Raw genomic sequence first — 26,342 nt, forward strand, 5'->3', positions numbered from 1 at the left:
ACAGCTTCATAGATCAATGGCAGCTTCAGTCAGGTGTAGTGACAGACGTGCAAAAGTACTGTAGGAAAACTGCCACTAATAAATGATTTTAAATACAAACTCTTTCTTTATAAACTTTTCTACAGAAGTTCTAGAGAGTAGATCCGCTCACCTGCTCCATCAGTGTGTGTCGCTCCAGCAGCTTCAGGTGTGTGTCAGCCGTGCGCGCGCGGACAGGGTCCGTGTGTGTGTGTGTGTGTGTCTGTCCGTGACTCCGCCCACCCGCGTCCGACACACACACACACACACACACACACACACACACTGATGGTCCTCCAGGTGTTTCCAGAGGTGCTGCTGCTCTTTCATCCCTTCCGACAACTTGTTTTATTTGACAAATTATTTTATGCTGTCTATGTAAAGCTACATTTTCTGATTTTGATTTTGTTTATATGCAATTAACAACACACATCCTAGAGTAAATGCTGATTATTAAACAGTTTATTTTTTAATCATGTTAGATGATGAACGGTGCATCGGGGATTGTATTTTTATTTTAGAGTTGTTTCTATCAAAATGGGTTTTTAAATTAGTCTCATATCTGTTCCCACCTTAACAAGTTTTATATGTAATTTAATTAATTTAATTTAATTAATTATATATTTCGTTTCAATGAAATGAATGAAACCCACACAAATTGAAACGGACTCCCTCGACCGTCGTTAAAAGATATTATTTTACAAGAATTTTTTTGAAGAATTTAGAAAATGTGAAGATACTAAAAATAAAAATAAACTACAAAAGATGATTCATTAATATTTATTGATTCAGTCAATAAAAAGGCATGTGTAGGAAAATATGAGCACTGGTTTTATTCGGGTTTTATTCATCACATCTTCTACACACTACAGACACACTGTCGTTTAGAGACAAACTTCTAATAGTTTCCATCGAAATCATAAAAGACGAGGTAAGCAGACACACTTCTGTGAGCTGAGGGATAAATATTGCACACCAGATGCTGAATGTTTGCGATATAATCTCTGGCTCACTAAAATAACAGCAAATGAGTCTCTATAGCTCGCATTGGGTTTATCGTGCAATTTATACGCGAAAATGAGTTTTTACGTGCATATGAGACGAACTGTAAACCTCTTGGGTTAGGATGCACGCGTACGTTTGGGTAGGGTTAGTGGTGTGGGGTACGTGGGTTATTACACGCAATAAACTGCGTATCATATGCACGTAAACACTCATTTTCGCATATAAATGGCACGATCAACACAATGCGTGCTATAGATACGCATTTGATGAGATCAGGATGGTTAAGTTGTTGAGTTAAGAGTTTAGTGAGTGTGTGAGTGTGTTAAGTGAACTCGGGTCCGGATGATTCCTCCGAGCAGGATTTGGAGCGCGCGAAGAGCCCGTTCTCGTCTACGGGAAGCGCGTTGGTCGCCGTGACGCACAGGCCCTTCCGCGCGCGTCGTCGCTCCTCCAGTCGGATGGTGTGGTACAGGCCCGCGGGCGGCTCTTCCAGCAGCGCGTTGCTCTCGGAGCGCGACGGCTTCATCTGGCACACGGAGCGCAGCATCAGCAACGCGGGCGCGTACAGCACGTTCACCAGACCCATGCCCAGGTTCAGCTGCACAAACCCCAGGTGGTGCACGATCTGCCCCGCGACCACAGGCCCTAGCGCGTACGCGACGCAGTAGGAGATGTCCGCGATAGCGTACACGCTCCCGTACACGGACACGTGACGCACGTCCACCAGGAACGCGAGCGTTGGCAGGAGCGCCGTGTCCACCAGTGCGATGCCGAAGCAGATTCCGCACAGCGGGACCATCAGCTGGCCGAAGCTCCTGCATGCGGGAACAGTGCACGAACTGGCCCCTATAATCACCATCCCGAGGGCCCCGTAGAACCACTGCAGGTCCGGGAACTTCGCGGCTAATCGGACAGTGACATAAACGCCCAGCACGTGCGGCAGGAACGCGGGCAGCCAGACGAGCCCCATCTCCCACTCACTAGCGTTCATCGTGTTCTCCATCCAGCGGGAGATGGTGGGCTCCAGGAACGCCAGCGGGATGTTGCACACGGTCAGCGCGCCCGCCACCACGGCGATGTACGGGTCAATCATGAGCCGGTGAATGGGCGTCCCGACCGGCATGTTCTCGCGCGTCCTGTTAGAGAAAGGTTTGATCACAGTCAAGACCAGAACGCTGTCTGCCAAGCACACGCAGGCCAGAACTATGAACGGGACCCGTTTACCTGCGAACTCATACAGGATCCCGCCGAACGGAGGCGCCACGAGACTCCCGAACGAGATGAAGGCGAGCGCGATGCCGAGCGCGCGACTCCTCTCCGCTTCCTCCGTGTATTTATCCGCGATCATCGCGATCCCTGACGTGTCCGCGAACGCCGAGCCGAAGCCCTGCAGACTGCGCGCGCAGAACAGCGTCCAGTAGTTCTCAGCGAACGCAAAAATACACGTGGAGACGAACATGACCAGGAGTCCGATCAGCAGCGGGATGTCGTACCCGACGCGGTCGATGAAGGTACCGGTGAACGGGTTCACCAGGAGCTGCAGGATGGCCTTGGACGCGAACAACACCCCGATCTGGATGTCCAGGTTCTCCCGGGTCGCTCTGCTCAGGGAAGAGTTGGCATGAGTGCGCAAAGCTTGCGCGTTCTCTAGATCTGTGAGATAATCGGGAATGATGGGAACGATCACCATGTAAAGCATGTTGTCCAGCAGAAGCGCGACGCAAACTATCACCAGAATGACGCGTCTCTGCCGCTCCGGATCCCGCAACGCGCTGCCCAGCTGTTTACTTCTTTCGCCCATCTCAGACAACTTTAGTGCGGCTGATTTAGCCAGCCCAGCAGACCCAGCAGAACCAGCAGACTCCATGCCTGTTTCCCTCAGGAGAAATGTCCTTCAGAATGTCTTTTCATTCCCTTTATGTGCAGCGACGCTTCTGGTTTTTACGCACGAACTTTCCTGGTGTCCGGCGCGCGCGCTCGGGTTGCTTTGCTCTGGTCTGTCGGCTGGTGACGTGCTAGTCTTTTCTCTTCACAATCCTGAGCTTTGCATCTTGCATTTCCATTTCTACTGAGCCTTTTTTCATTTACATTCCTGTTACGCGCGTATTGAGTTTGCGCTCTCTCGTGCGCGCGCAGTGTCTGTCACCTGTGGTCATTCACATCCGTTTTTACACTGAAATATCAATCAGAAAATACTATCAGAAATAGTAGACTTGCTATGAGCACAAATTAAGAAGTGTGCCAAATCAGTTTCCACGTATTTCCTCTGTGCTCTCTCCAGGGGTGTGTGTCGCGCGCGCGTGCCCGCTGGTCATCAGCTGCGGCCGTTCTAAAACTGACCAATCACTGACCAATCAGAGTCATCCTCACATGATGAAGAAAACAGTTCTCGGACGAGCTCTAACTCACCCTGGATCAGCTCTTAGTCTGTTCTCCAAACACTGGAGAAATAATAGCAAGAACAAAAGTTCATCAAAGCTCGTCTTGCGTCGTAAATGACCGCTGATAATAATCAGAATCTGTATCTGTATGGACAAATAATAAATGCATGAACAAAACAAGAAATGCACATTATATGAGCGCCAGGGTTTCCAGTCAGATCAGGATAACATGTATATTAAGTGTTTTCTTGATGCAAGTTCTCATTAAACACACACACACACACACACACACACACACACACACACACACACACACACACACACACACACACACACACAATGATAATTGTTATAGTTTCTTTTTATGCGACTATTTCTGTGAAACTTGATATTACAAGGTTAAACAATTTAAATAATTCACTGTCATTCACTTAATATTCATCAGTATTATTGATCTGACTTTACTGACGCTGCTGTGTTTTATTATTGCAAGAAAAGAAACAGCACTGCATTGAATTAATTAACATAAAATGAAAAGGAAAGAAATAGAACATTTAAATACAGAGAAATAACAATAACTCCTCAACCAGTGAGAAACATATGATCATAACTGTCTGACGCTGCTGTATGAGAACTGCTTTATAGATTAAATTAACTAATTAATTAAATTAATAATTCAATTTAATAATTGCTGATCTTTACAGCGAAACACTGAACTGACTTCAGCTGAACAACAGCCGCAATGCTTCATTTCCCTGTTATCTCTGTAAAGCTGCTGTGAAACACTCTGTACTGTATAAAGCGCTGGAGAAATAAAGCTGACTTGACTAGACTTGTGTTGGCTGGTTAACCGCTATTATTAGGACGAATAAATTATGAACTATTATTTAAATACTTCAATTCACGGCCATGAGAAAAGACAATATGATATCACCTTCTGGGAAGTATTAGGGGAAATAATAAAGCATGCAGTTATTCTGATCATCAGCACTCATGAACTGCGCGACACTGACATCTATCGGGCGTTCAGTGTAAACGCTCTGATCTCTCCTGTTTCTGTTCCTGCTCGAGCTTCTTCTCTAACTAAACTGATGCATCATTGCAAATCTATGATTGGACTGTTTCCGGGAATAATAAAGATGATAAATAATAAACACTGATAACCATAACTAACTAATGGTAATTGAGAGTTCTCAACACTCATAATGGTGTTGATTTCACAATAAGATAAATACCAGAAAATGATCTAGGCTATAACTAAATAAAGTGAAGAACTGATCTTTTAGTAATCCTGTGTTAGATGAACAGTCTGTCACATATCGCGTTTACGGGAAGCTCGAGAAACTAACCCAGACAGCAACACAGTGTCGGCCCAGATGCGGGCCACATCTGGTACATGTGGATTCAACGCGTACCAAATGTGGGCCGGATCTGGGCCGACACTATGTTGCTGTCTGGGAAACCAGAGGATTGTTCCATAAAGGCCGCTTAGAAAAGCAGAGATTAAAGCCCAACACCTGACTTGAACCGAACTAATCAGCTGCGCTTAAATCGGTTCCATAACGGTATATTGAAGGTCATGTGATCTTATTAATTTAAACCAGGTTCAAATAGTCTAGATAATTGCGCGTGCACGCTATTCTTAAGAAGCCCTGCTGGTGGAACATGGATTTACCATGGTAACTAAGGGAAAAGAAAGAGCAGCGTTTGCTTCTCGAGACTTATGAAGAATTTAAACATATGATTACCAATAAAGGGAATACTTCAGCTATTAATAAAACAAGAGAGAAAGGCTGGCAGGAAATTACTGATCGTCTCAATGCGTAAGTAGCAATTAATTTGAAATGTACATTACTATATTTTATTAAAGTTAAATGAAATATTTGGGGGGGATGGTGGATGGGATGGTGGACAGCATCTGAATCCATTCCACCTAAGGAATGACTAGATAAAAGTCATACATTTTTTTTTTTTTTCTTGCATTCCTAACCAAATCTTTTTGGATGAGGATGATGATGAGGAGGAGGAGGATGAGGAGACTGTGTCAGTATGTTCAAGGAGGCCTGAGGGTTAGGCACATATTTGCACATTATATATGCCTGTGAGATGCTAGAGTGTATTTCCCCTATTCTTATTATTACCCTTCTAGAGCCCTCAGTCTGGGACCACATGTGACCAAGAGACTGAGTATTAAGAAATTACAAAAAAGTGCCAAGAGCACTCAATCAAATCACTTAAATTTCTGCTCCTACACTGTAAAAAATTAATCATGAGTCTTGTAATTTTCATTAAAAAAAATGGAGGTGATCATTAAAAATATTATGTATGTTTTATTAAGAAAATTGTGGTTCAGTGTTTTATTGAAAATATTGAGAACATTTCACTAATAACACCAAGAGAGGCATTTTCCTATTTTTTTTAAGGAAACATGCACACTTTTGGCTTGAATTGAGGAACTGATAAACCTCATAAAATTGAGGAAAAGGGGCTTCCTATTTATTTTAAGAGAATTAGCTAATTTATGCGGTTTTATTTAGAGACACCGTTGTTTGTTCCCAGCATGCTTTGCACATGGCTGGAAATGGAGAGTAAATCTTGAAATTAAGTGTTATTTCATGTGTTTTTGAGTAAAGGGAAACATCTGTTAATGCTTAATGTTCAGGTATGTTTAACATTTGAAAGAGTTTCTATTATGTTAAAGTTTTGATCGTTACCATTGTGCAGAAGAGTAGGGCTTATGGTTAGTTTGTGAATAACTGCATTATTTTGATATTCTGAAGCCTATTGTTTTATACATATAGCAATAACTCTGCTAATGATAGTGCAGTAACAAGTTTGATTCTGTGCTGTCCTAGCAGCATACAGTCTTTTTATGAAACAATATATCTCAAAGTTAAATATAAACAGGTCATATCCATTCACTTGCCTTCACACAATTTTGAGAATAAAAAATACTTAAAATAAAAAAGCACATTTCACTAAAAAAATGTAATTCATTATGTCATAGACTAAATAAATTAGGGCATTTTACATGATTTATTCAGGTAGATTCCATGAATGAAATCAAGCTTTAACTACTCAAAAATATTATGTGTAATATTGTTACCATCATTTTTTTAAGTAAATAGCAGTAACATTTTTTACAGTGTACAGAACCCAGAGAACATAAAGGGAGTCTAGAAACACTCTCTCCTGAAACAAATGGAAGCCATAGATACTGACATATTTAAGACAATGACACATGACCTTTGTGTTTTTATATTTAATTGTTTGTTTTCACCCCCAACAGACAGCTGCAACCTGAATAAAAACTAAAACTAATTGTGACTAGTGTCTGGTAAATTAAGGGGAAAGTTGAGGAGAAAGTGAAAACTTAACATGGTTTGGACCGTAGTCTCTTATGACCCTGCCTGTTTCAATGTCCTCAAAACAGCTTCAGCGCCCCAGTCTTCCTCCACAACCCCTCTCTCCTCAGACAGGCGATGTGATGTAGCACAACACAACTACAGTGTCACCACAACACAACTACAGTGTCACCACAACACAACTACAATGTCACCACAACATAACTACAGTGTCACCACAACACAACTACAGTGTCACCACAACACAACTACAATGTCACCACAACATAACTACAGTGTCACCACAACACAACTACAGTGTCACCACAACACAACTACAATGTCACCACAACATAACTACAGTGTCACCACAACACAACTACAATGTCACCACAACATAACTACAGTGTCACCACAACACAACTACAGTGTCACCACAACACAACTACAGTGTCACCCCTCATAACTACAGTGTCACCACAACACAACTACAGTGTCACCACAACACAACTACAGTGTCACCCCTCATAACTACAGTGTCACCACAACACAACTACAGTGTCACCACAACACAACTACAGTGTCACCCCTCATAACTACAGTGTCACCACAACACAACTACAGTGTCACCACAACACAACTACAGTGTCACCCCTCATAACTACAGTGTCACCCCAACACAACTACAGTGTCACCACAACACAACTACAGTGTCACCCCTCATAACTACAGTGTCACCACAACACAACTACAGTGTCACCACAACACAACTACAGTGTCACCCCTCATAACTACAGTGTCACCCCTCATAACTACAGTGTCACCCCAACACAACTACAGTGTCACCACAACACAACTACAGTGTCACCCCTCATAACTACAGTGTCACCACAACACAACTACAGTGTCACCACAACACAACTACAGTGTCACCCCTCACAACTACAGTGTCACCACAACACAACTATAGTGTCACCCCTCATAACTACAGTGTCACCACAACACAACTATAGTGTCACCCCTCATAACTACAGTGTCACCACAACACAACTACAACACAACTACAGTGTCACCACAACATAACTACAGTGTCACCCCTCATAACTACAGTGTCACCACAACACAACTACAGTGTCACCACAACACAACTACAGACACAACTACAGTGTCACCACAACACAACTACAGTGTCACCCTCATAACTACAGTGTCACCCCAACACAACTACAGTGTCACCACAACACAACTACAGTGTCACCCCTCATAACTACAGTGTCACCACAACACAACTACAGTGTCACCACAACACAACTACAGACACAACTACAGTGTCACCACAACACAACTACAGTGTCACCACAACACAACTACAGACACAACTACAGTGTCACCACAACACAACTACAGTGTCACCCCTCATAACTACAGTGTCACCCCAACACAACTACAGTGTCACCACAACACAACTACAGTGTCACCACAACACAACTACAGTGTCACCCCTCATAACTGCAGTGTCACCACAACACAACTACAGTGTCACCACAACACAACTACAACACAACTACAGTGTCACCACAACATAACTACAGTGTCAGCCCTCATAACTACAGTGTCACCACAACACAACTACAGTGTCACCACAACACAACTACAGTGTCACCACAACACAACTACAGTGTCACCACAACACAACTACAATGTCACATGCCCTTAGTGGAGTCACTCTGAGGTGATCCAGGCACTGGCCCCTTGCCTTGATGAGCTGCCGTCTCTGTACGAGCTCTTGTGTGTGTGCATGGGTGATACTGTAGTGCGGCGCCTCAGTCCGGGTCTCCTGACAGGGACATCAGGCAAGCGCGCTCATCCCTCGTCTCCCAGCTAAACTCATCTCTCGTCTCCCAGCTAAACTCATCCCTCGTCTCCCAGCTAAACTCATCTCTCGTCTCCCTGCTAAACTCATCCCTCGTCTCCCAGCTAAACTCATCCCTCGTCTCCCAGCTAAACTCATCCCTCGTCTCCCAGCTAAACTCATCTCTCGTCTCCCAGCTAAACTCATCCCTCGTCTCCCTGCCTCCCTGCTAAACTCATCCCTCGTCTCCCAGCTAAACTCATCCCTCGTCTCCCAGCTAAACTCATCCCTCGTCTCCCTGCTAAACTCATCCCTCGTCTCCCAGCTAAACTCATCTCTCGTCTCCCAGCTAAACTCATCCCTCGTCTCCCAGCTAAACTCATCCCTCGTCTCCCTGCTAAACTCATCCCTCGTCTCCCAGCTAAACTCATCCCTCGTCTCCCTGCTAAACTCATCTCTCGTCTCCCAGCTAAACTCATCTCTCGTCTCCCAGCTAAACTCATCCCTCGTCTCCCAGCTAAACTCCGGAGAGTTCGCCTGAATAGAGTGTTTTTTTTATTTTTTTTATTGAATTTGGTGACGGTATTTTAAAGCTGTAGTTTTTGCCATATGTTCAGTAACATACCTTGTGCCAGTTGTTGGGAAAGAGAAGAGGCCCGAGAGATTCTGGAGTCATGCACTGAGCCAGGCCATAACCTCTACATCTGTGAGGATGCAATCTGCACCACAGATCATCTAAATAATAAAAAATGTAAGTCACTACACTGGATTTACATAGATTTAAAATGAGGATTGTTACTGCATTTGCAATGAACAGAGCACTGGTGCCCAGCTTATTGTACAGAACCATTGGTCATCTCAGTGGGACTGTACCTGTACACTGATGCTGTGTAATGATTTCCTATTAACTGAGTCTGCTTCATGTGGACCAGACGGACGCTTTGTTATGTGTTAACAGCATTCTGGTTAAGCATCAACTCAGGCTTAGCCTGACAGTTAGCCTGCCCCGGACCAGGTTAGTTTGCATAAGTTGCCAGAGTAATTGAGTTTGAAATATTTTTAGTTTGCTCTATGAAACGGAATCCACCAACAATAAGTCTGACTAACCAAAATAAGCCTGGCTTGTATTCTAATCTTGTTTTATGGAACAACCCTCAGATGATCAGAGATCAGTGTGTGTGTGTGTCCATCTCAGCTGTAGTTCAGCATCAGGTGCAGTGCGCAGTTCGGCCGCCAGATGGCGCTGTCGGTCAGGAAACAAGCGTGTGTTCAGGTGTGTGTCTTCAGTGTCTGTTCAGAATTACATTATCTGCAATAACTGATTAGCGTTGCTTCAGCGTGTGTTGCTGCAAAATAAATCATACTTACATCTTCTTTAATCTTTGCTCAGGATTACAAGTAGGGTTCGCATGTTATAAAGGTAAACAGGTTTAGATCAAACTGAAATAGATGCTGAAAAGAAGCTGCCACAGGAGTGATATACATATTATTACATTATCTAGTGTCAGAAATTGTACAATTAAATGCACATTCTCCAAAACTGGAGAATAATCAGGGCCACATGTAAAGGTGTATAACCATTATGAGTAAATGTGTGTGACAGTGTAGACTCATGTGGTGTAACGTCTGTCAGAGAGTTAGGAGTCTGCCCAGATGAAGAATAGGGAAGACAGTGCAAACGAACTGGTAGTTCCACGAGTCTTTTATAGATGTTTCCTCTCAGTTAAGCACACTCTTCACATACGTGTCAAAGAGCGAATGTTAACATGGAAAAGAAAACACTCTGAAACACGCAACAGATCAAAGTGGAAGTAAACACATTATAATAATCGCTCTAGAGCGGTCATCTCTCTCACTCTCACTGTGTGTGCGCGCTCACATAAGAACAGCACACACACAATAACCTACGCCACTGAAGAAGTCCTCTTAAGGCATATCAACATTCATGTCATGAACACTACTTAACACCAGGTGGCCGGAGGAGAATGTTGTTCTGTGTGAATGAAGTTAATGATTAAACAAACCGACCTTTATCTTCGGGTCCATGAAACATCTGCAATATAGACCTAAATAAAACTAACTGGACTCTTTTACAGATGTTGCAATATTAGTGCATCTTACGTAACCTCACAGCACTGAGGGTGTTTCTTTTAGACCTTACATTTGAACAATCACACTGACCAGATCATTGTGGGAACATGGGGGATAATCTCATCAATTATTAGGAAACTGAGGAGTTTTTCAAGAAACGGCTGAAGACACATCTTTTTCTCCAGCACTTGAACCATTAATAATAACACTTCTTCTCTATTTCTACACACAGCACTTGCATATTGTTGCGCTTTTGTTGGTTTAACTGATTCTGTTGCTCTCCTCATTTGTAAGTCTCTTTGGATAAATGATTAGATGTAAATGCAGTCTTAAATCTGCACTGTGATAGGAAGTGTCTGTCAGCTTTGCTTAGAGAAACTGGTCTAATCTTCATCTCTGTGATCTAATCCAGAGCTTCAGGACCGTGTGAACGTTTTTATTGGAGTGTTTACGCTCTTCGATGTCTATTTCCAAGGCTGTTTCTGAGAAGAGTCATGGAGTTAATCCAGCTTACGGGGTCAATGTCAGCGTACAGCCCGAGATAGATCTGAGATGAACCTGAGATCGAGAGTCAGTGACCCAGAGCGTGTGAACTAGAGCTCAAGCTGTTACTTCATCTGAGCTTCATCTGAGCTGACAACACTGTTGAGAAAACCTTTAAATATCTTTACAACAGCTTAAAGAGCAAATATCTGGAAAATAAGACAAAGTATTCCCATGAAACTGTTCTTATCCCAAATTAGCTGCATCTGTTTTGTCTACTTTAAAGTTAAGTTGTTTTTTTAGCCAATGTTCAGTTTTTCATCTCTCAGCTCACGTTAAATACACCAGGAGCCTCATTTATAAACTGTTGTGGAGAAACCGTCCTACATCTGATCTGAGATCGTTTCTCAGATGTTGATTCAGAGAATGAACGCCCGTCTTCCAGAAGTGAAATTTATAAATCGCAAATGATCTTGAAATTAACATGTGACAGATCACCAGTCGAGATCTCCAGACACCTGCAGTTCTCCGACTCTCTGACGAGTGTGTGTTCGTCTGCGCAGATCTCCAAACACCTGCAGTTCTCCGACTCTCTGACGAGTGTGTGTTCGTCTGCGCAGATCTCCAAACACCCGCAGTTCTCCGACCCTCTGACGAGTGTGTTCGTCTGCGCAGATCTCCAAACACCTGCAGTTCTCCGACCCTCTGACGAGTGTGTTCGTCTGCGCAGATCTCCAAACACCCGCAGTTCTCCGACTCTCTGATGAGTGTGTTCGTCTGCGCAGATCTCCAAACACCCGCAGTTCTCCGACCCTCTGACGAGTGTGTGTTCGTCTGCGCAGATCTCCAGACACCTGCAGTTCTCCGACTCTCTGACGAGTGTGTGTTCGTCTGCGCAGATCTCCAGACACCCGCAGTTCTCCGACCCTCTGACGAGTGTGTGTTCGTCTGCGCAGATCTCCAGACACCCGCAGTTCTCTGACTCTCTGTCGAGTGTGTGTTCGTCTGCGCAGATCTCCAAACACCCGCAGTTCTCCGACTCTCTGACGAGTGTGTGTTCGTCTGCGCAGATCTCCAAAGACCCGCAGTTCTCCGACTCTCTGACGAGTGTGTATTCGTCTGCGCAGATCTCCAAACACCCGCAGTTCTCCGACCCTCTGATGAGTGTGTTCGTCTGCGCAGATCTCCAAACACCTGCAGTTCTCCGACTCTCTGACGAGTGTGTGTTCGTCTGCGCAGATCTCCAAACACCTGCAGTTCTCCGACTCTCTGACGAGTGTGTGTTCGTCTGCGCAGATCTCCAAACACCTGCAGTTCTCCGACTCTCTGACGAGTGTGTGTTCGTCTGCGCAGATCTCCAAACACCCGCAGTTCTACGACTCTCTGACGAGTGTGTGTTCGTCTGCACAGATCTCCAAACACCCGCAGTTCTCCGACTCTCTGACGAGTGTGTGTTCGTCTGCGCAGATCTCCAAACACCCGCAGTTCTCCGACTCTCTGACGAGTGTGTGTTCGTCTGCGCAGATCTCCAAACACCCGCAGTTCTCCGACTCTCTGACGAGTGTGTGTTCGTCTGCGCAGATCTCCAAATACCCGCAGTTCTCCGACTCTCTGACGAGTGTGTGTTCGTCTGCGCAGATCTCCAAACACCCGCAGTTCTCCGACTCTCTGACGAGTGTGTGTTCGTCTGCGCAGATCTCCAAACACCCGCAGTTCTACGACTCTCTGACGAGTGTGTGTTCGTCTGCGCAGATCTCCAAACACCCGCAGTTCTCCGACTCTCTGACGAGTGTGTGTTCGTCTGCGCAGATCTCCAAACACCCGCAGTTCTCCGACTCTCTGACGAGTGTGTGTTCGTCTGCGCAGATCTCCAAACACCCGCAGTTCTCCGACTCTCTGACGAGTGTGTGTTCGTCTGCGCAGATCTCCAAACACCTGCAGTTCTCCGACTCTCTGACGAGTGTGTGTTCGTCTGCGCAGATCTCCAAATACCCGCAGTTCTCAGACTCTCTGACGAGTGTGTGTTCGTCTGCGCAGAGGTGTGAAGTCCAGGGGTCAGAAAGTAAAAGTCCTGCCATATGTTTATTCCACCCATGAACTCCGTCAGCTGATTCCACTCATTAGTTCTCCTGGCTGGAAAGTGTGCTAATTAGCAAATCCAGGTGATTGGAACAAAATACTGAGGAGGACTTTCACTTTCTGAACCTGGACTTTACACCTCTGCCCGCTGGGACACACACACTCTAAGATCAAATCTGTTTTATAAATGAGGCCTGAGAGTCCAGAAACTGTTAAAGACGTAAATACACGATGTAAATACAACACTGACTCGCGTTAAAGGAAGATTAAACACAAGAAAGGGAGAAGCTCAATGAATGACAGAAGAGACTTTCTGCACTGGTGTGTGTGTGTGTGAGGAAGAGGAGGGTTTCAGATCTGCACTGGTGTGTGTGTGTGTGTGTGTGTGTGTGTGTGTGAGGAAGAGGAGAGTTTCAGATCTGCACTGGTGTGTGTGTGTGTGTGTGTGTGTGTGTGTGTGTGAGGAAGAGGAGGGTTTCAGATCTGCACTGGTGTGTGTGTGAGGAAGGGGAGGGTTTCAGATCTGCACTGGTGTGTGTGTGTGTGTGTGTGTGTGTGTGTGTGTGAGGAAGAGGAGGGTTTCAGATCTGCACTGTGTGTGTGTGTGTGTGTGTGTGTGTGTGTGTGTGTGTGTGTGTGTGTGTGTGTGTGTGTGTGTGAGGAAGAGGAGGGTTTCAGATCTGCACTGGTGTGCGTGTGTGTGTGTGTGAGGAAGAGGAGGGTTTCAGATCTGCACTGGTGTGTGTGTGTGTGTGTGAGGAAGAGGAGAGTTTCAGATCTGCACTGGTGTGTGTGTGTGTGTGTGTGTGTGTGTGTGTGTGTGAGGAAGAGGAGGGTTTCAGATCTGCACTGGTGTGTGTGTGTGTGTGTGTGTGTGTGAGGAAGAGGAGGGTTTCAGATCTGCACTGGTGTGTGTGTGTGTGTGTGTGTGTGTGTGTGTGTGTGTGAGGAAGAGGAGGGTTTCAGATCTGCACTGGTGTGTGTGAGGAAGAGGAGAGTTTCAGATCTGCACTGGTGTGTGTGTGTGTGTGTGTGTGAGGAAGAGGAGGGTTTCAGATCTGCACTGGTGTGTGTGAGGAAGAGGAGAGTTTCAGATCTGCACTGGTGTGTGTGAGGAAGAGGAGAGTTTCAGATCTGCACTGGTGTGTGTGTGTGTGTGTGTGAGGAAGAGGAGGGTTTCAGATCTGCACTTGTGTGTGTGTGTGTGTGCGTGTGTGAGGAAGAGGAGGGTTTCAGATCTGCACTGGTTTGTGTGTGTGTGTGTGTGTGTGTGTGAGGAAGAGGAGGGTTTCAGATCTGCACTGGTGTGTGAGGAAGAGGAGAGTTTCAGATCTGCACTGGTGTGTGTGTGTGTGTGTGTGTGTGTGAGGAAGAGGAGGGTTTCAGATCTGCACTGGTGTGTGTGTGTGTGTGTGTGTGTGTGTGTGTGTGTGAGAGGAAGAGGAGAGTTTCAGATCTGCACTGGTGTGTGTGTGTGTGTGTGTGTGTGAGGAAGAGGAGGGTTTCTGAGCTGTTGGTCAGCAGGTCTGAGAGTCGCCCTGTGACCGGCGCATTAATGATCCTGATCCGCTTTGGGAAACAAACATGCGTCACAAACCCAAATCTACCGATATGAGAGCAGCTCCTTGTGCAGAGATTTACTGAAGATTACAAAAGCCTCCAGATCTCTTAATCCTAAATGTGCATGTTGATTATTAGCCCACTGTTTAGAGACCTGAGCTAGCCACTGAACCCGTCCATGAAGATCTCTCAACCTGGACTGCATAATCTAGACATTAGGACTCCTAACTCACACATGTAGAGGAATGAGAGCGTTTCACGAGTTCACACTTACATACAATTAGAGGGAGTAAAGTTTAATGCGTATTTGGCGTGCAGTTCGGCCCAAACCCAGAGTTAGGACTAGAAGTGTGGAGGAGGGGGGGTGGAGGGATGCTGCTAAACTGTCAACGAATTGAGGTGAGACTGCTGAATATATATATATATATATATATACACCTCTTATTGTTGATTGCTGAGTGCTCTCCACTCGTGTTAATTATCTGAATGTGCTCCTCCCGAACTTTGTTAATAAAACATCATTTAGTGAGTAGGCTGAGTGTTTATGAATGAAACCAGTGAAGAAGAACGACCCTCTGATGTCAACAGGCTCGTTGAGTTAATTAGCCTTTATAAGCATCAGTCCCCTGAAGGGCCCCTGAAGAAACTGTGACAAACATCTTAAGCCTCACGTTTATTCTGCGGATTAACAAAGAAAGGCCCTTTTGATATTAACGGTTCATTCACTGGATTCAAGCTTTGGCTAGAAAAATCCTCTTTCTTCATAGATTCACACATGAATACGGACTCATTAGTCAACAGAGACAGTAAGGCATCAACAATGAATGTCCTGAATGAATTGTGGGAATTGTAAGTCATCTCTCACACTTCAGGCTTCGCACTGTATTTCAGTCTTCAATTAATAATTCAGGGAAATTCTGGACAAACATCTCCAAATGTGTTAGGCACTGATTCGACATAAACATCATCATGTGTGAACGCTTGTAGATTCTTCTGAATACAACATTACATGGACGGACAAACAGACTTTCACTCTTATTTCTTCTTGTCTGCAGGTTTCTGTCCCGTGAGGAACTGCCAGATCCCCCCGCGGTAGAACTCGTTACCGTACGCGTACATGACGGCGTGGAAGATCGGAGACGTCTTGGCGAGCACCGGGAGAACCTGCAGGATTTACAAGTAGAAGACTGAGATTCTGAACTAATGTGCTGATTAAGAGAAGATTTATCCGTGTTTGATTACGGTTCTCTTACCATCCTGAGCTTGGGTGAAACGAGACTGGCATTCTCGAAGCAGGCGTATGTGCACATCAGAACATACGGACCCCAGCAGAACAGCAGCATCTTCAGCGGTAAACCTGTGTTAAACTACAGGACAGAGAGAAAGAGCTGCTGACATGCATTCACTGTCTGCTCCGATCAACTATACCAGCAACCTTTCAATGCAAGAACGAGACCTTAAAGCACACAGAACGATGAGCACTAGATCCTGATCTACAACTGAGGAGACTGTGATAAAACTGTGAAAAGCGAGTTCCTTTAAAACTAGAATGATTGTATTTGTATACTTCCTTTAAAATCGTACTTGGAGAGAGTGTGCGAGTACCTTAAAGTGGTGCGTCTTTTTGAAATAAGCATAGATGCCATTGTAGGAGGATTGCATGATGAGAACAGGGAACGCTAAATACAGAACAGTGATGGTCAGCATGTAGCTGATGTAATTCCTGAAGATGACAGCAGAGAAGAGAACAACGCATTACTCTTGCATTATCATTTACGTCACAGCAGATAAACTAATCAGTAGTCATTTCAGTATTGTTATCAATGTTATCTCTGTCTGAAGATCAGTAATGTGCCGTCGTTTTCAGGGATGTTGTGCTTTGCCTTGAGCTACAGCAAACTGTGGTGAAACGCATCAGGTGTGTGAGTCAGGTGTGTGAAGAGATGGAGTCAGGTGTGTGAAGAGATGGAGTCAGGTGTGTGAAGAGATGGAGTCAGGTGTGTGGGTGGTGGTGGTGCAATGGATAAGACACATGCCTTTGGTGTGAGAGACCCGGGTTCGAATCCACTGTGAGACACCAATGTGTCCCTGAGCAAGACACTTAACCCCTAGTTGCTCCAGAGGCGTGTGACCTCTGACATATATAGCAATTGTAAGTCGCTTTGTATAAAAGCGTCAGCTAAATGAATAAATGTAAATGTAAATGTAAAAATGTGTTGGAGTCAGGTGTGTGAAGAGATGGAGTCAGGTGTGTGAAGAGATGGAGTCAGGTGTGTGAAGAGATGGAGTCAGGGGCACGTTCAAGTTCAAAACGGTGCGCAACGTTTTGCTACGGTTTCCGGGTTGAACGTGATGTTTCCTGGAAGCGGCGTGCACCGGTGTGCAACGGGGTTTGAGATACGTTTTCTCTTGTTTGGTGGGTGTGTCAGAACTGGTCCAATCAGCAGCCACATGTATATAAAGCACGCGGTATTAAAGTGAACTCGCACAATGGGTTCAAGGAAAGTAATTTACAAATGTGTTTGATGCAGCTCGGTATACGCAACAACTGAGGATATTAGAAGACATGTTTGTCGTAAGTTTTATTGTAAAAATATAGGATATCAACATAATGATGTAGTTGTTTATATTTTTAGCTTCATTGCAAGTGTATGACATTTGGTATAGAAGTAAACAATGGTAATTAAGTGCTTTTCCTAAAAATGAGAAAGAAAATACAGGGTATTAAAACAAATAACAAATAAAGTCAGTTTGTGAGGCTAAATAGATGTGTTTTAGTCTAAGTTAGGTAAGATGTGTGCTTCAGTTTCAGCAATCCCTTCACTCGATTGGGTGAGTCATGTGTGTGAGGTGTTGGAGTCAGGTGTGTGAGTCAGGTGTGTGAAATGGAGTCGGTGTGTGAGTCAGGTGTGTGAGATGGAGTCAGGTGTGTGAGGTGTTGGAGTGAGGTGTTGGAGTCAGGTGTGTGAGATGGAGTCAGGTGTGTGAGGTGTGTGAGTCAGGTGTGTGAGATGGAGTCAGGTGTGTGAGATGGAGTCAGGTGTGTGAGGTGTTGGAGTCAGGTGTGTGAGATGGAGTCAGGTGAGTCAGGTGTGTGAGATGGAGTCAGGTGTGTGAGGTGTTGGAGTCAGGTGTGTGAGATGTTGGAGTGAGGTGTTGGAGTCAGGTGTGTGAGATGGAGTCAGGTGTGTGAAGTGTTGGAGTCAGGTGTGTGAGGTGTTGGAGTCAGGTGTGTTGGAGTCAGGTGTGTGAGGTGTTGGAGTCAGGTGTGTGAGGTGTTGGAGTCAGGTGTGTGAGATGTTGGAGTGAGGTGTTGGAGTCAGGTGTGTGAGATGGAGTCAGGTGTGTGAGATGTTGGAGTGAGGTGTTGGAGTCAGGTGTGTGAGATGGAGTCAGGTGTGTGAAGTGTTGGAGTCAGGTGTGTGAGGTGTTGGAGTCAGGTGTGTGAGGTGTTGGAGTCAGGTGTGTGAGGTGTTGGAGTCAGGTGTGTGAGGTGTTGGAGTCAGGTGTGTGAGGTATGTGAGTCAGGTGTGTGAGTCAGGTGTGTGAAATGGAGTCGGTGTGTGAGGTGTGTGAGTCAGGTGTGTGAGGAGTGTGAGGTGTTACCTGTCTCCGAGTGTGTAGTCCAGTGTGCAGCAGGTTCTCATTGGCTCAAAGTCAAACACTCCCCAGCCAATAGCAGGCAGTGGCAGAGCGGCCCAGAACACGGCCAGGATCCAGACGAGGGCGCTCATGGTTCCAGATGTGCTCCAAAACATCTTCTGCTCTGCAAACACACTCCACTCACTCATCTACCGACTAACAGCGGGTCACTGAACACACTGAACCATTACAAACACTGAACGCAAGGCTTAAGGAAATGAGGCACCATGAACACTGAAGGATAATTCAGTAACGCTTTTCTGGATGGAGGATGTTTGGATTTACTCACTGGTGCAGTACTGATGATATCTGTCCCAAGCAATGGCACCCAGAAAACTGATGGAGGCGAGAATCGACACCATTCCCTGAAACGCGTGAATCTGACAGCCTTCGGACCCGAACGGCCAGTATCTGTCAGAGGTCAGAAAAAACACTAATACACACTGGTATTTCAACATACATACAATATGAGAGAGAGAGAACGATTCAACGTTCAGAAGCAAATTAAACTATGTAAACGTTCAGTTCTGAAATGATGCAGTAGTTCTTGTGTTTTGATGTGTATTTGTATGTCTATGTTACTGTAGCTGCCATCTTGGTCAGGTCACTCTTGTAAAAGAGATTTTTTTTAACCTGGTAAAAAGAAAAAGAAAGAAAAAAAAAGGTTCATCTGGTCTTACCTCAGATAACTGGCGTATGCAGCCACCAGCCCGTTAATATTGAGGCTCAGATCCGCCACGGCCAGGTTAAAGATGAAGAAGTTATTGGGCGTCTGCATCTCTCGCACTCGGAGGAACGCCATCACTGAGATCACATTAAGGAAGAAGCCGAGAAGGCCTGAAAGAAAATATTCAGATATTCAGACCGTACGGAATTCACAACGGTGTGCACAGCAATAAACAGAGAAGAATAATAATGCTGTTAGAAGACTTACAATCCACACTAACCAAAAAGTAGGCCTACCAATAATAACCATGTCAAGTCAGCTTTATTTCTCCAGCGCTTTATACAATACAGAGTGTTTCACAGCAGCTTTACAGAGATAACAGGAAAATGATGCATTTCGGCTGTTGTTCAGATGAAGTCAGTTCAGTGTTTCGCTGTAAAGATCATCAATTATTGAATAAGTTCATTTAATCTATAAAGCAGTTCTGCAGAAAACAGTGATGTCATCATCCAGCTCAGCTTATGATCAGATTCCATCACTGTACTGACTAGTTTTTTAATTCAGAAACTTTCAGAAAAGTTTATTTACGTAACTTTCTTTTTAAAATAAGTTATCAATAGATTTGTTTAAATATATACACAGGTTTTGTGAACTCAATAAGCAAACACACTAGCAGAGGACAAGGAGTCAGTAGATCAACAAGACCAGCTCTCATTAATCGATAAACCAGCCTTCACCAATCAATCAAACACAATGGCAATCCTGAACTGCGTCATGCAGTAATCAGTTATGTTTGATACATTCATCGTTGAAGGGCAATCCAGCATAGATGAATGGATCCAGCGTCACTCACCACCGACCAGCAGCGCGGATCCGAAGGCGAACATGTCAAAATCACTGAAACCCTCCGGTAACGTGTATGAAGCCATTTTCAACAGTTTCTCACTGCTGTCCGCTAACACTAGCTACTACAACACTAACACACCGACTTTATATGTGTGTCTCTTTCCTTGTGAAAGCGCGTGTGAGATTTAAAGCCTCTGAAATCCCCGCAGGAATGTTTTAATTTTTAATGCCGCAGAAGTTTGTGAAATAAAAGCTGCTGCGCTCATTCTCCTCAGTCATGCGTCCGAGAACAGCGAAGAACAAACAATCACACACTCACGATTTACTAATGAACTCTATACACGCTCAAACATCAAATACCCAATACAGATACTGTAGTTCCGAAATATTTGTGTTCATCACAGTGAGCTTGTCATGTATGTTTATATGTGTGTGTGTGTGTGTGTGTGTGTGTGTGTATGTATATATATATATATATGTATATATATATATATATATATATATATATATATATATATATATATATATATATATATATATATATATATGTATATATATATATATATATATATATGTATATATATATATGTGTGTGTGTATCCACCGTTATATTATTATACTTATTTTTAAGGTTTAAAGAGGCGTGGTGGAATTCAAATCCTCAAAAAGTTGTATTTTCACCATAAAGAAAATAAATATTATGCAGACATTTTTGCTTCCTAAATTTAGTTCATATTCTGCAGCTTCATCTTCATCCCTCAACCTAACATAATCTAAACCTAACATTAAGCTAAACTAGCCTAACCTAAACCTAAACTAAACCTTTTTGCTAGAGATCTAATAAGTGTCAGAATCAAACAACAATGTCTGTATTTTGTGAAGACACACTTTTAAACGAAACTGTTAAACACTTTGCTGCTGAATTCAAATCAAAGGTTGCAATTAGGAAACTAATTCTTTGTTCTTAGAATTCAGATGTTAATGCCATTGGGAAATAATATGCGTACACTGAACAAAACTCGAATGAAATGGGTTCACTATAATCTCACTAAAGTCTTTTAGCTGACAGAGACTCTCCAAAGAACAAAGCTGGAGCATTTGAAGCATTTGTACTTTCCTCTGTTGTTTTCCTCTTATAAGAGTTTCTATTAAATTAATTATTAAAATGTGCAATTCTGAGTGAACCTGAGAAATCAGAAACCAGTTCTCTACCCTCGGATCTGTTTAATAAAAGTGAGTTAATTCATAGATTAAATATGATGAATGGTATGGATTTTCATTATTATTCTACAAGACAGAATGTGGAACAGATAGAGGCTACTGTATATTTATCATGCTGTACAAATATTTTGTAGACCCTATACGAAATATGATATATTCTGAAGACTATGCACATGAATGTATTCAGTCTGAGATGGTAAAAAGACTCCATACTGCCATCAGGTGTTCCTCACGACATACACACACGACACTGTTAATATTTTAAAGTATCACCATCTGCATTTTTGTTTTAATCATGTAAGCATTGTAGACCAAACAGACAGTAAAGATAATAATGTTAGCTAACCATTACAACCAGATCTGTGAGTACAATAGATGTATTAGAAAACCAGAAAAATGCAGATTTCATATTATCTTCAATTTAATGCACCACACACACTGTATTTGCTTAAGTAAAAATTCCTGCTTATGTGCATCATTGAATTTAATTGGAGTTTTGATGCATGGATTTGAAGTCAAAGGTCAAACAAACAAAACACTTGCATGTATCATGTTTTTCATTTAATATATCTATTACAAAATATTTAACATTTTTGTAATCTTTGAAAAGCAACATCATAAAAAAAACATTTTCTCCCCACTGTATGGTTTCCTTGACATGTGGTAAAAATAAAATAAAATAAAGCCGATCACCAATACAATACTGTGAATTCACAAACTTCTGTCCAATCCCAGGTCTAAAATTAACCCTCCAATCAAAAAGGGACGACTCTGTTCTGTATATATACAAAAGGCAACCGCACAGCCTATAGGCTTCCAGGAAGGAATAATCGTGTAAATGAAAATACCCAAGTCCTTCCTCTAATCTGCTCTATCCCTTTTATCTGGGGATTCGGAGCAGAGCGAGCAGAAGCAGGAGAGACACAGAGATGCTGCAGGAATAACAGACTCAGGATCACAGCGAGAGAGAACCGGAGGCACAGAAGATGTTTTGGGGTTTAGCGCTGGCGCTGTGTTTTCTCCCCTCGATCTGCGGATCCTGTCCTGCTCAGTGCAGCTGCTTCTACCACAAACTGAGCGACGGCTCAAAGTCAAGGTATTTCACATGGACTCTGTCATTTACTGAACTCAGATGCTACTGTAGAAAGGGTTCATATGGACCGTTGTCTGCAGAATATTGACATGCCAGATTGAGCCTGCTCCTCATTTAGTCATTGGATTAACGTGCGTGTGCTTTTTAATCTCCCCTGTCGCAGTGTTTCAGGCCTCTGGCGTTCATCGCACACAGTGTAATGATAATAATAATAATAATAATACACAATAAAAGTAAACAGTGTATCATTAGTGCACAGTGTATCATTGTTGACTAATGGATAATGGATAATTCTTATTTGTGTTTGATCATAATGTCCTAAACACATCTCTGTGCTGTGTTTCTATAGGAGTGTCCTGTGTAATGGCCCTGACCTCACTGTCATCCCAAACAACTTTCCCTCGGACACCTCCAAACTCCGCATCGAGAAGACGTCCATCAGCCGTGTGTCCAGCGATACCTTTCTCTACCTCATTAACCTGGAGTACCTCTGGATATCCTTCAACTCGCTCTCCTCCCTCAGCGCCGACAGCTTCCGAGGACTCTATGCCTTGGATGAACTACGGATGGATGGGAATGTTCTCACTTCATTTCCATGGGAATGTTTGACGGACATGCCCAGTCTTCGGCTTCTGGATTTGCACAACAATAAAATCAGCAGCATCCCAGCCGAAGCCACCATTTACATCAAAAACTTGACCTATCTGGATCTGTCCAGCAACAGTCTTGGTACCGTCCCAGGCGAGGTTCTGACGTCATGGTTCTCTCTGAAACCTCCTCCAGATACAGAGAATTCCAAAATGATACTGGGTGAGTTTATTTCTACAGTCTGACCGTTTGAGTCTTAGTCATTAACCAATAGAAAAACATTGACGTAAGTGTCTGTTCTTTGTGCAGGTCTTCATGACAACCCCTGGCAGTGTGACTGTCGTCTGTTTGATTTGGTGCAGTTCCAGAAGTTTCCTTCGTCCTCGGTGGCGTTGATCGATACAGGCCTGCGCTGTGCCGAGCCAGAGAGCCTGTCAGGAGTCCTCTTCTCTGACGCTGAGCTCCGCAAGTGCCAGATTCCCCGCGTGCACACGGCCGTCGCCAGGGTCCGCAGCTCCATCGGGAACAACGTGCTTCTGCGCTGCGGGACCATCGGAGTGCCCATCCCGGAGCTGGCCTGGTCCCGGGCCGACGGCAAGCCCATGAACGGCACCGGTACGCTCGCTCTCGTCTCGTCTCGTGTCTGCCTGGGTTTATTGCTCCTGCTAAATGAACGCGGCGCCTAGGCGTGTTTTAACTGCTAAACAAATAAATAAATGGAATCTGCTGCTTAAGCAATAAGAGAGATGCAAACATGCAAGTGAAATTAGTTGTAATCGCTGTTATGTGTAATTGCACAGCTGGATGCAAAATGCAACGTCAGAACTCATACTAATGTCAATATTTTTTTTTTTTTTTTTTATCCTATAGTTCAACAGGAAGTCTCTAAAGAGGGCATCATCTGGTCCATTCTCAGCGTTCCTGCTGTTTCCTACCGAGATTCAGGGAAATATATTTGCAGAGCCACAAACTTTGTTGGGAGTGCCGATGCCATCATCTCGCTCGTCATTTCTGATACATGGCAAATCGATGAAGCGGTCGCCAAAAGAAGTCACGGAAAGAAGAACGGTGGATTTGGTCGTGCGGCGTATCAAGAGAAACTCGTGGCCAGATATGTGCCTCCTGCCACATCAGCCGCCGTGCCCATTATTGAGCCCCTAAACGGACCGAAAAAAACGCCGTCCATCCGGGTCGAAAGCTACAGCGTTTCTGATGATGCTCCCAAAGCGAAGGCCACGTTGGCACCGGCAGCCAGTGCAGAAACCGACAGTGCAGAGGAGCTTCAGAAAGATGTGTTGAGGAACCTTGAGGCCAATGCTTCTTCTCTACAGCAGGTCCCTGAGCGCAGAGTCGTTCGGTCGGTCAAAGTGATCGGCGACACCGACCACACCGTATCCTTGAACTGGCGAGCGCCCACCGCCACCAACACCACGTCCTTCAGCGTTCTGTACGCCGTCTTCGGTGAGCGAGACATGCGGCGCATTAATGTCGGACCCGGCAAGAATCGCGTCACGATCGAAGGCCTCGTGCCCAAAACCAAGTACATAGCATGTGTGTGTGTGAAAGGCCTCATCCCTAAGAAAGAGCAGTGTGTGATTTTCTCCACGGACGAGGCAGCCAGTGCGAGCGGCACGCAGAAGCTTATTAATGTGGTGGTGATCACAGTCGCCTGCGTCATCGCGGTTCCTCTGACCCTGATCGTGTGCTGCGGGGCACTGAAGAAGAGGCTGCAGAAACTGCTGGGACGCAAGGCCAAAGACATTCAGGATTCCTATGTGACGTTTGAGACTCTGTCTCCGGGCACTAAAGCTAAAGGCCTGGAGGGGGAATACCTCAGCAGACTGAACCCGGACGAGTCCAACCGCCTGCTGTCGGCCCGCTCCAGCCTGGACTCGGCAGCCACGGCCCGGACCGAGGGACAGCCCAACGAGTACTTCTGCTGATCCAACCCACGACCCAGGCAGAGGGACAGCCCAACGAGTACTTCTGCTGATCCAGACCCTCGGCCCGGGCCGAGGGACAGCCCAAAGAGTACTTCTGCTGATCCAACCCACGACCCGGACCGAGGGACAGCCCAACGAGTACTTCTGCTGATCCAGACCCACGGCCCGGGCCGAGGGACAGCCCAACGAGTACTTCTGCTGATCCAGACTCAGTTTCATGTGTTTGAAAGCATATTGACCTTCCTCAGCCCCGAAAGGGAACAAACGAGCTTAGGGAAAGTTCACTGTTCAAAAAGGGAAGATGAAATAATGTCTTTGTTTTTTATTTTTGTCATGCACTTTTCCAATGAAAGTTTATCAATGATTAATTTATCATGCATATTGAATTCAGTGAAATATCTTTATACAACACGTAATACCCATCTGTCTGATAGAGAAAGTGAGACTTTCTGTTTGGACCGACAGGAGAGGGTTAGTGACGTACATGCTTAAACTTTTTCTTTTTACTTGTTTTTCTTTATACTGTTATCTTGGGTGAATGTTTTCCACTTTAACCCTAAAACTGTACTTATAATCGGTCAAATCAGGAATATGTTGATGTCTGTATGTACTGAAATATTTGTGTTTAAGAAAATGAATGAATAAAACCTTTTTTTTTTTTTTATATGGTTCTTGATATCTGAAGTTATGCACCTGAAAACATGTACGAGCACATTAGTCGTTCTATTCCTAGTTCGTCTGAATGCTCAAAGCAATATTTAGAAACTTCCATTGAATTTTGAGCATTAAGGATAATAGGATTTACTCCAGAGAGTACCGCAGTGAACCGCACGGAGCTGCCATGTGTTTAATATCTGAGATCCCAAATGTAATTCTGTATTAAATCTATTTACATGATCGAGAGAGGGATTTAGAGAATTCATATTTCTGAACACTTGTTTTATCTTGTTTTATTAAAACTGTCTTCAGTAATTCATTACTGCACAGCAACTGAACAAAAGTCATTTAATTTGATCATGTTCATTATTTATTGTAAGCACCTGTAAAATAACACAGTATTGTGTCTAAGCATCATTTGCTCCCTGATCCATTGTGTCAGAATAGATTAAGAGTAATGAGCTTAAGTGAAGCAGGACCACAGATAGAGAGCTCCTCAAGCGCCTTCAGAACACTTTGGCCGTCTTCCTCACGGCTCTGTCTGCGCTTTTCCTCTTCCTCGAGATCCCTGTATCCGACCGGATCCCTGTGTCCAACCGGATCCCTGTGTCCGACCCGGTCCCGTGTCTGACCGAGTCCCTGCGTCCGACCCGATCCCTGTGTCCGACCCAATCCCTGTGTCCGACCCAATCCCTGTGTCTGCTGGATCCCTGTGTCCGACCGGATCCCTGTGTCTGACCCGATCACTGTGTCTGACCCGATCACTGTGTCTGACCCGATCCCTGTGTCTGACCCGATCCCTGTGTCCGCCGGATCCCTGTGTCTGACCCGATCACTGTGTCTGACCCGATCCCTGTGTCCGACCCGATCAC

The 26,342-nt window shown here is 44.5% G+C and overlaps 4 protein-coding genes across 6 annotated transcripts in view; 1 reads left to right on the top strand and 3 right to left on the bottom strand.

The window, feature by feature from the left end:
* Positions 1-26,342, bottom strand: part of LOC309484873 (uncharacterized protein) — a 126,246-nt gene that overhangs the window by 78,206 nt on the left and 21,698 nt on the right. The gene's annotated exons all lie outside the window — the stretch shown is intronic.
* On the bottom strand, positions 847-3,609 carry slc18a3b (solute carrier family 18 member 3b). Its single transcript, XM_082152556.1, has one exon. The coding sequence runs from the start codon at positions 2,888-2,890 to the stop codon at positions 1,346-1,348; it is 1,545 nt and encodes a 514-aa protein (XP_082008682.1). The 5' UTR covers positions 2,891-3,609; the 3' UTR covers positions 847-1,345.
* rgrb (retinal G protein coupled receptor b) lies at positions 15,474-20,439 on the bottom strand. The gene is made up of 7 exons (XM_082151349.1): positions 19,976-20,439; positions 19,136-19,292; positions 18,745-18,866; positions 18,420-18,579; positions 16,419-16,536; positions 16,067-16,180; positions 15,474-15,977 (listed from the first exon to the last, which is right to left on the bottom strand). The coding sequence occupies exons 1-7, from the start codon at positions 20,049-20,051 to the stop codon at positions 15,849-15,851; spliced, it is 876 nt and encodes a 291-aa protein (XP_082007475.1). The 5' UTR covers positions 20,052-20,439; the 3' UTR covers positions 15,474-15,848.
* On the top strand, positions 18,746-25,529 carry lrit1b (leucine-rich repeat, immunoglobulin-like and transmembrane domains 1b). Of its 3 annotated transcripts, none has more exons than XM_082151328.1 (5): positions 18,746-18,875; positions 22,091-22,285; positions 22,632-23,092; positions 23,180-23,485; positions 23,741-25,529. In XM_082151328.1, the coding sequence occupies exons 2-5, from the start codon at positions 22,176-22,178 to the stop codon at positions 24,811-24,813; spliced, it is 1,950 nt and encodes a 649-aa protein (XP_082007454.1). In that variant the 5' UTR covers positions 18,746-18,875; positions 22,091-22,175; the 3' UTR covers positions 24,814-25,529. The 3 variants fall into 3 exon arrangements, with proteins under 3 accessions (XP_082007454.1, XP_082007453.1, XP_082007452.1); XM_082151327.1 differs by lacking the exon at positions 18,746-18,875 and adding an exon at positions 19,909-20,032 and having other exon boundaries at positions 23,741-25,422; XM_082151326.1 differs by lacking the exon at positions 18,746-18,875 and having other exon boundaries at positions 20,581-22,285.

Source organism: Leuciscus leuciscus (assembly GCF_965113295.1).
Source record: "Leuciscus leuciscus genome assembly, chromosome: 21".
In the NCBI taxonomy this organism is placed as follows: Eukaryota; Metazoa; Chordata; class Actinopteri; order Cypriniformes; family Leuciscidae; genus Leuciscus; species Leuciscus leuciscus.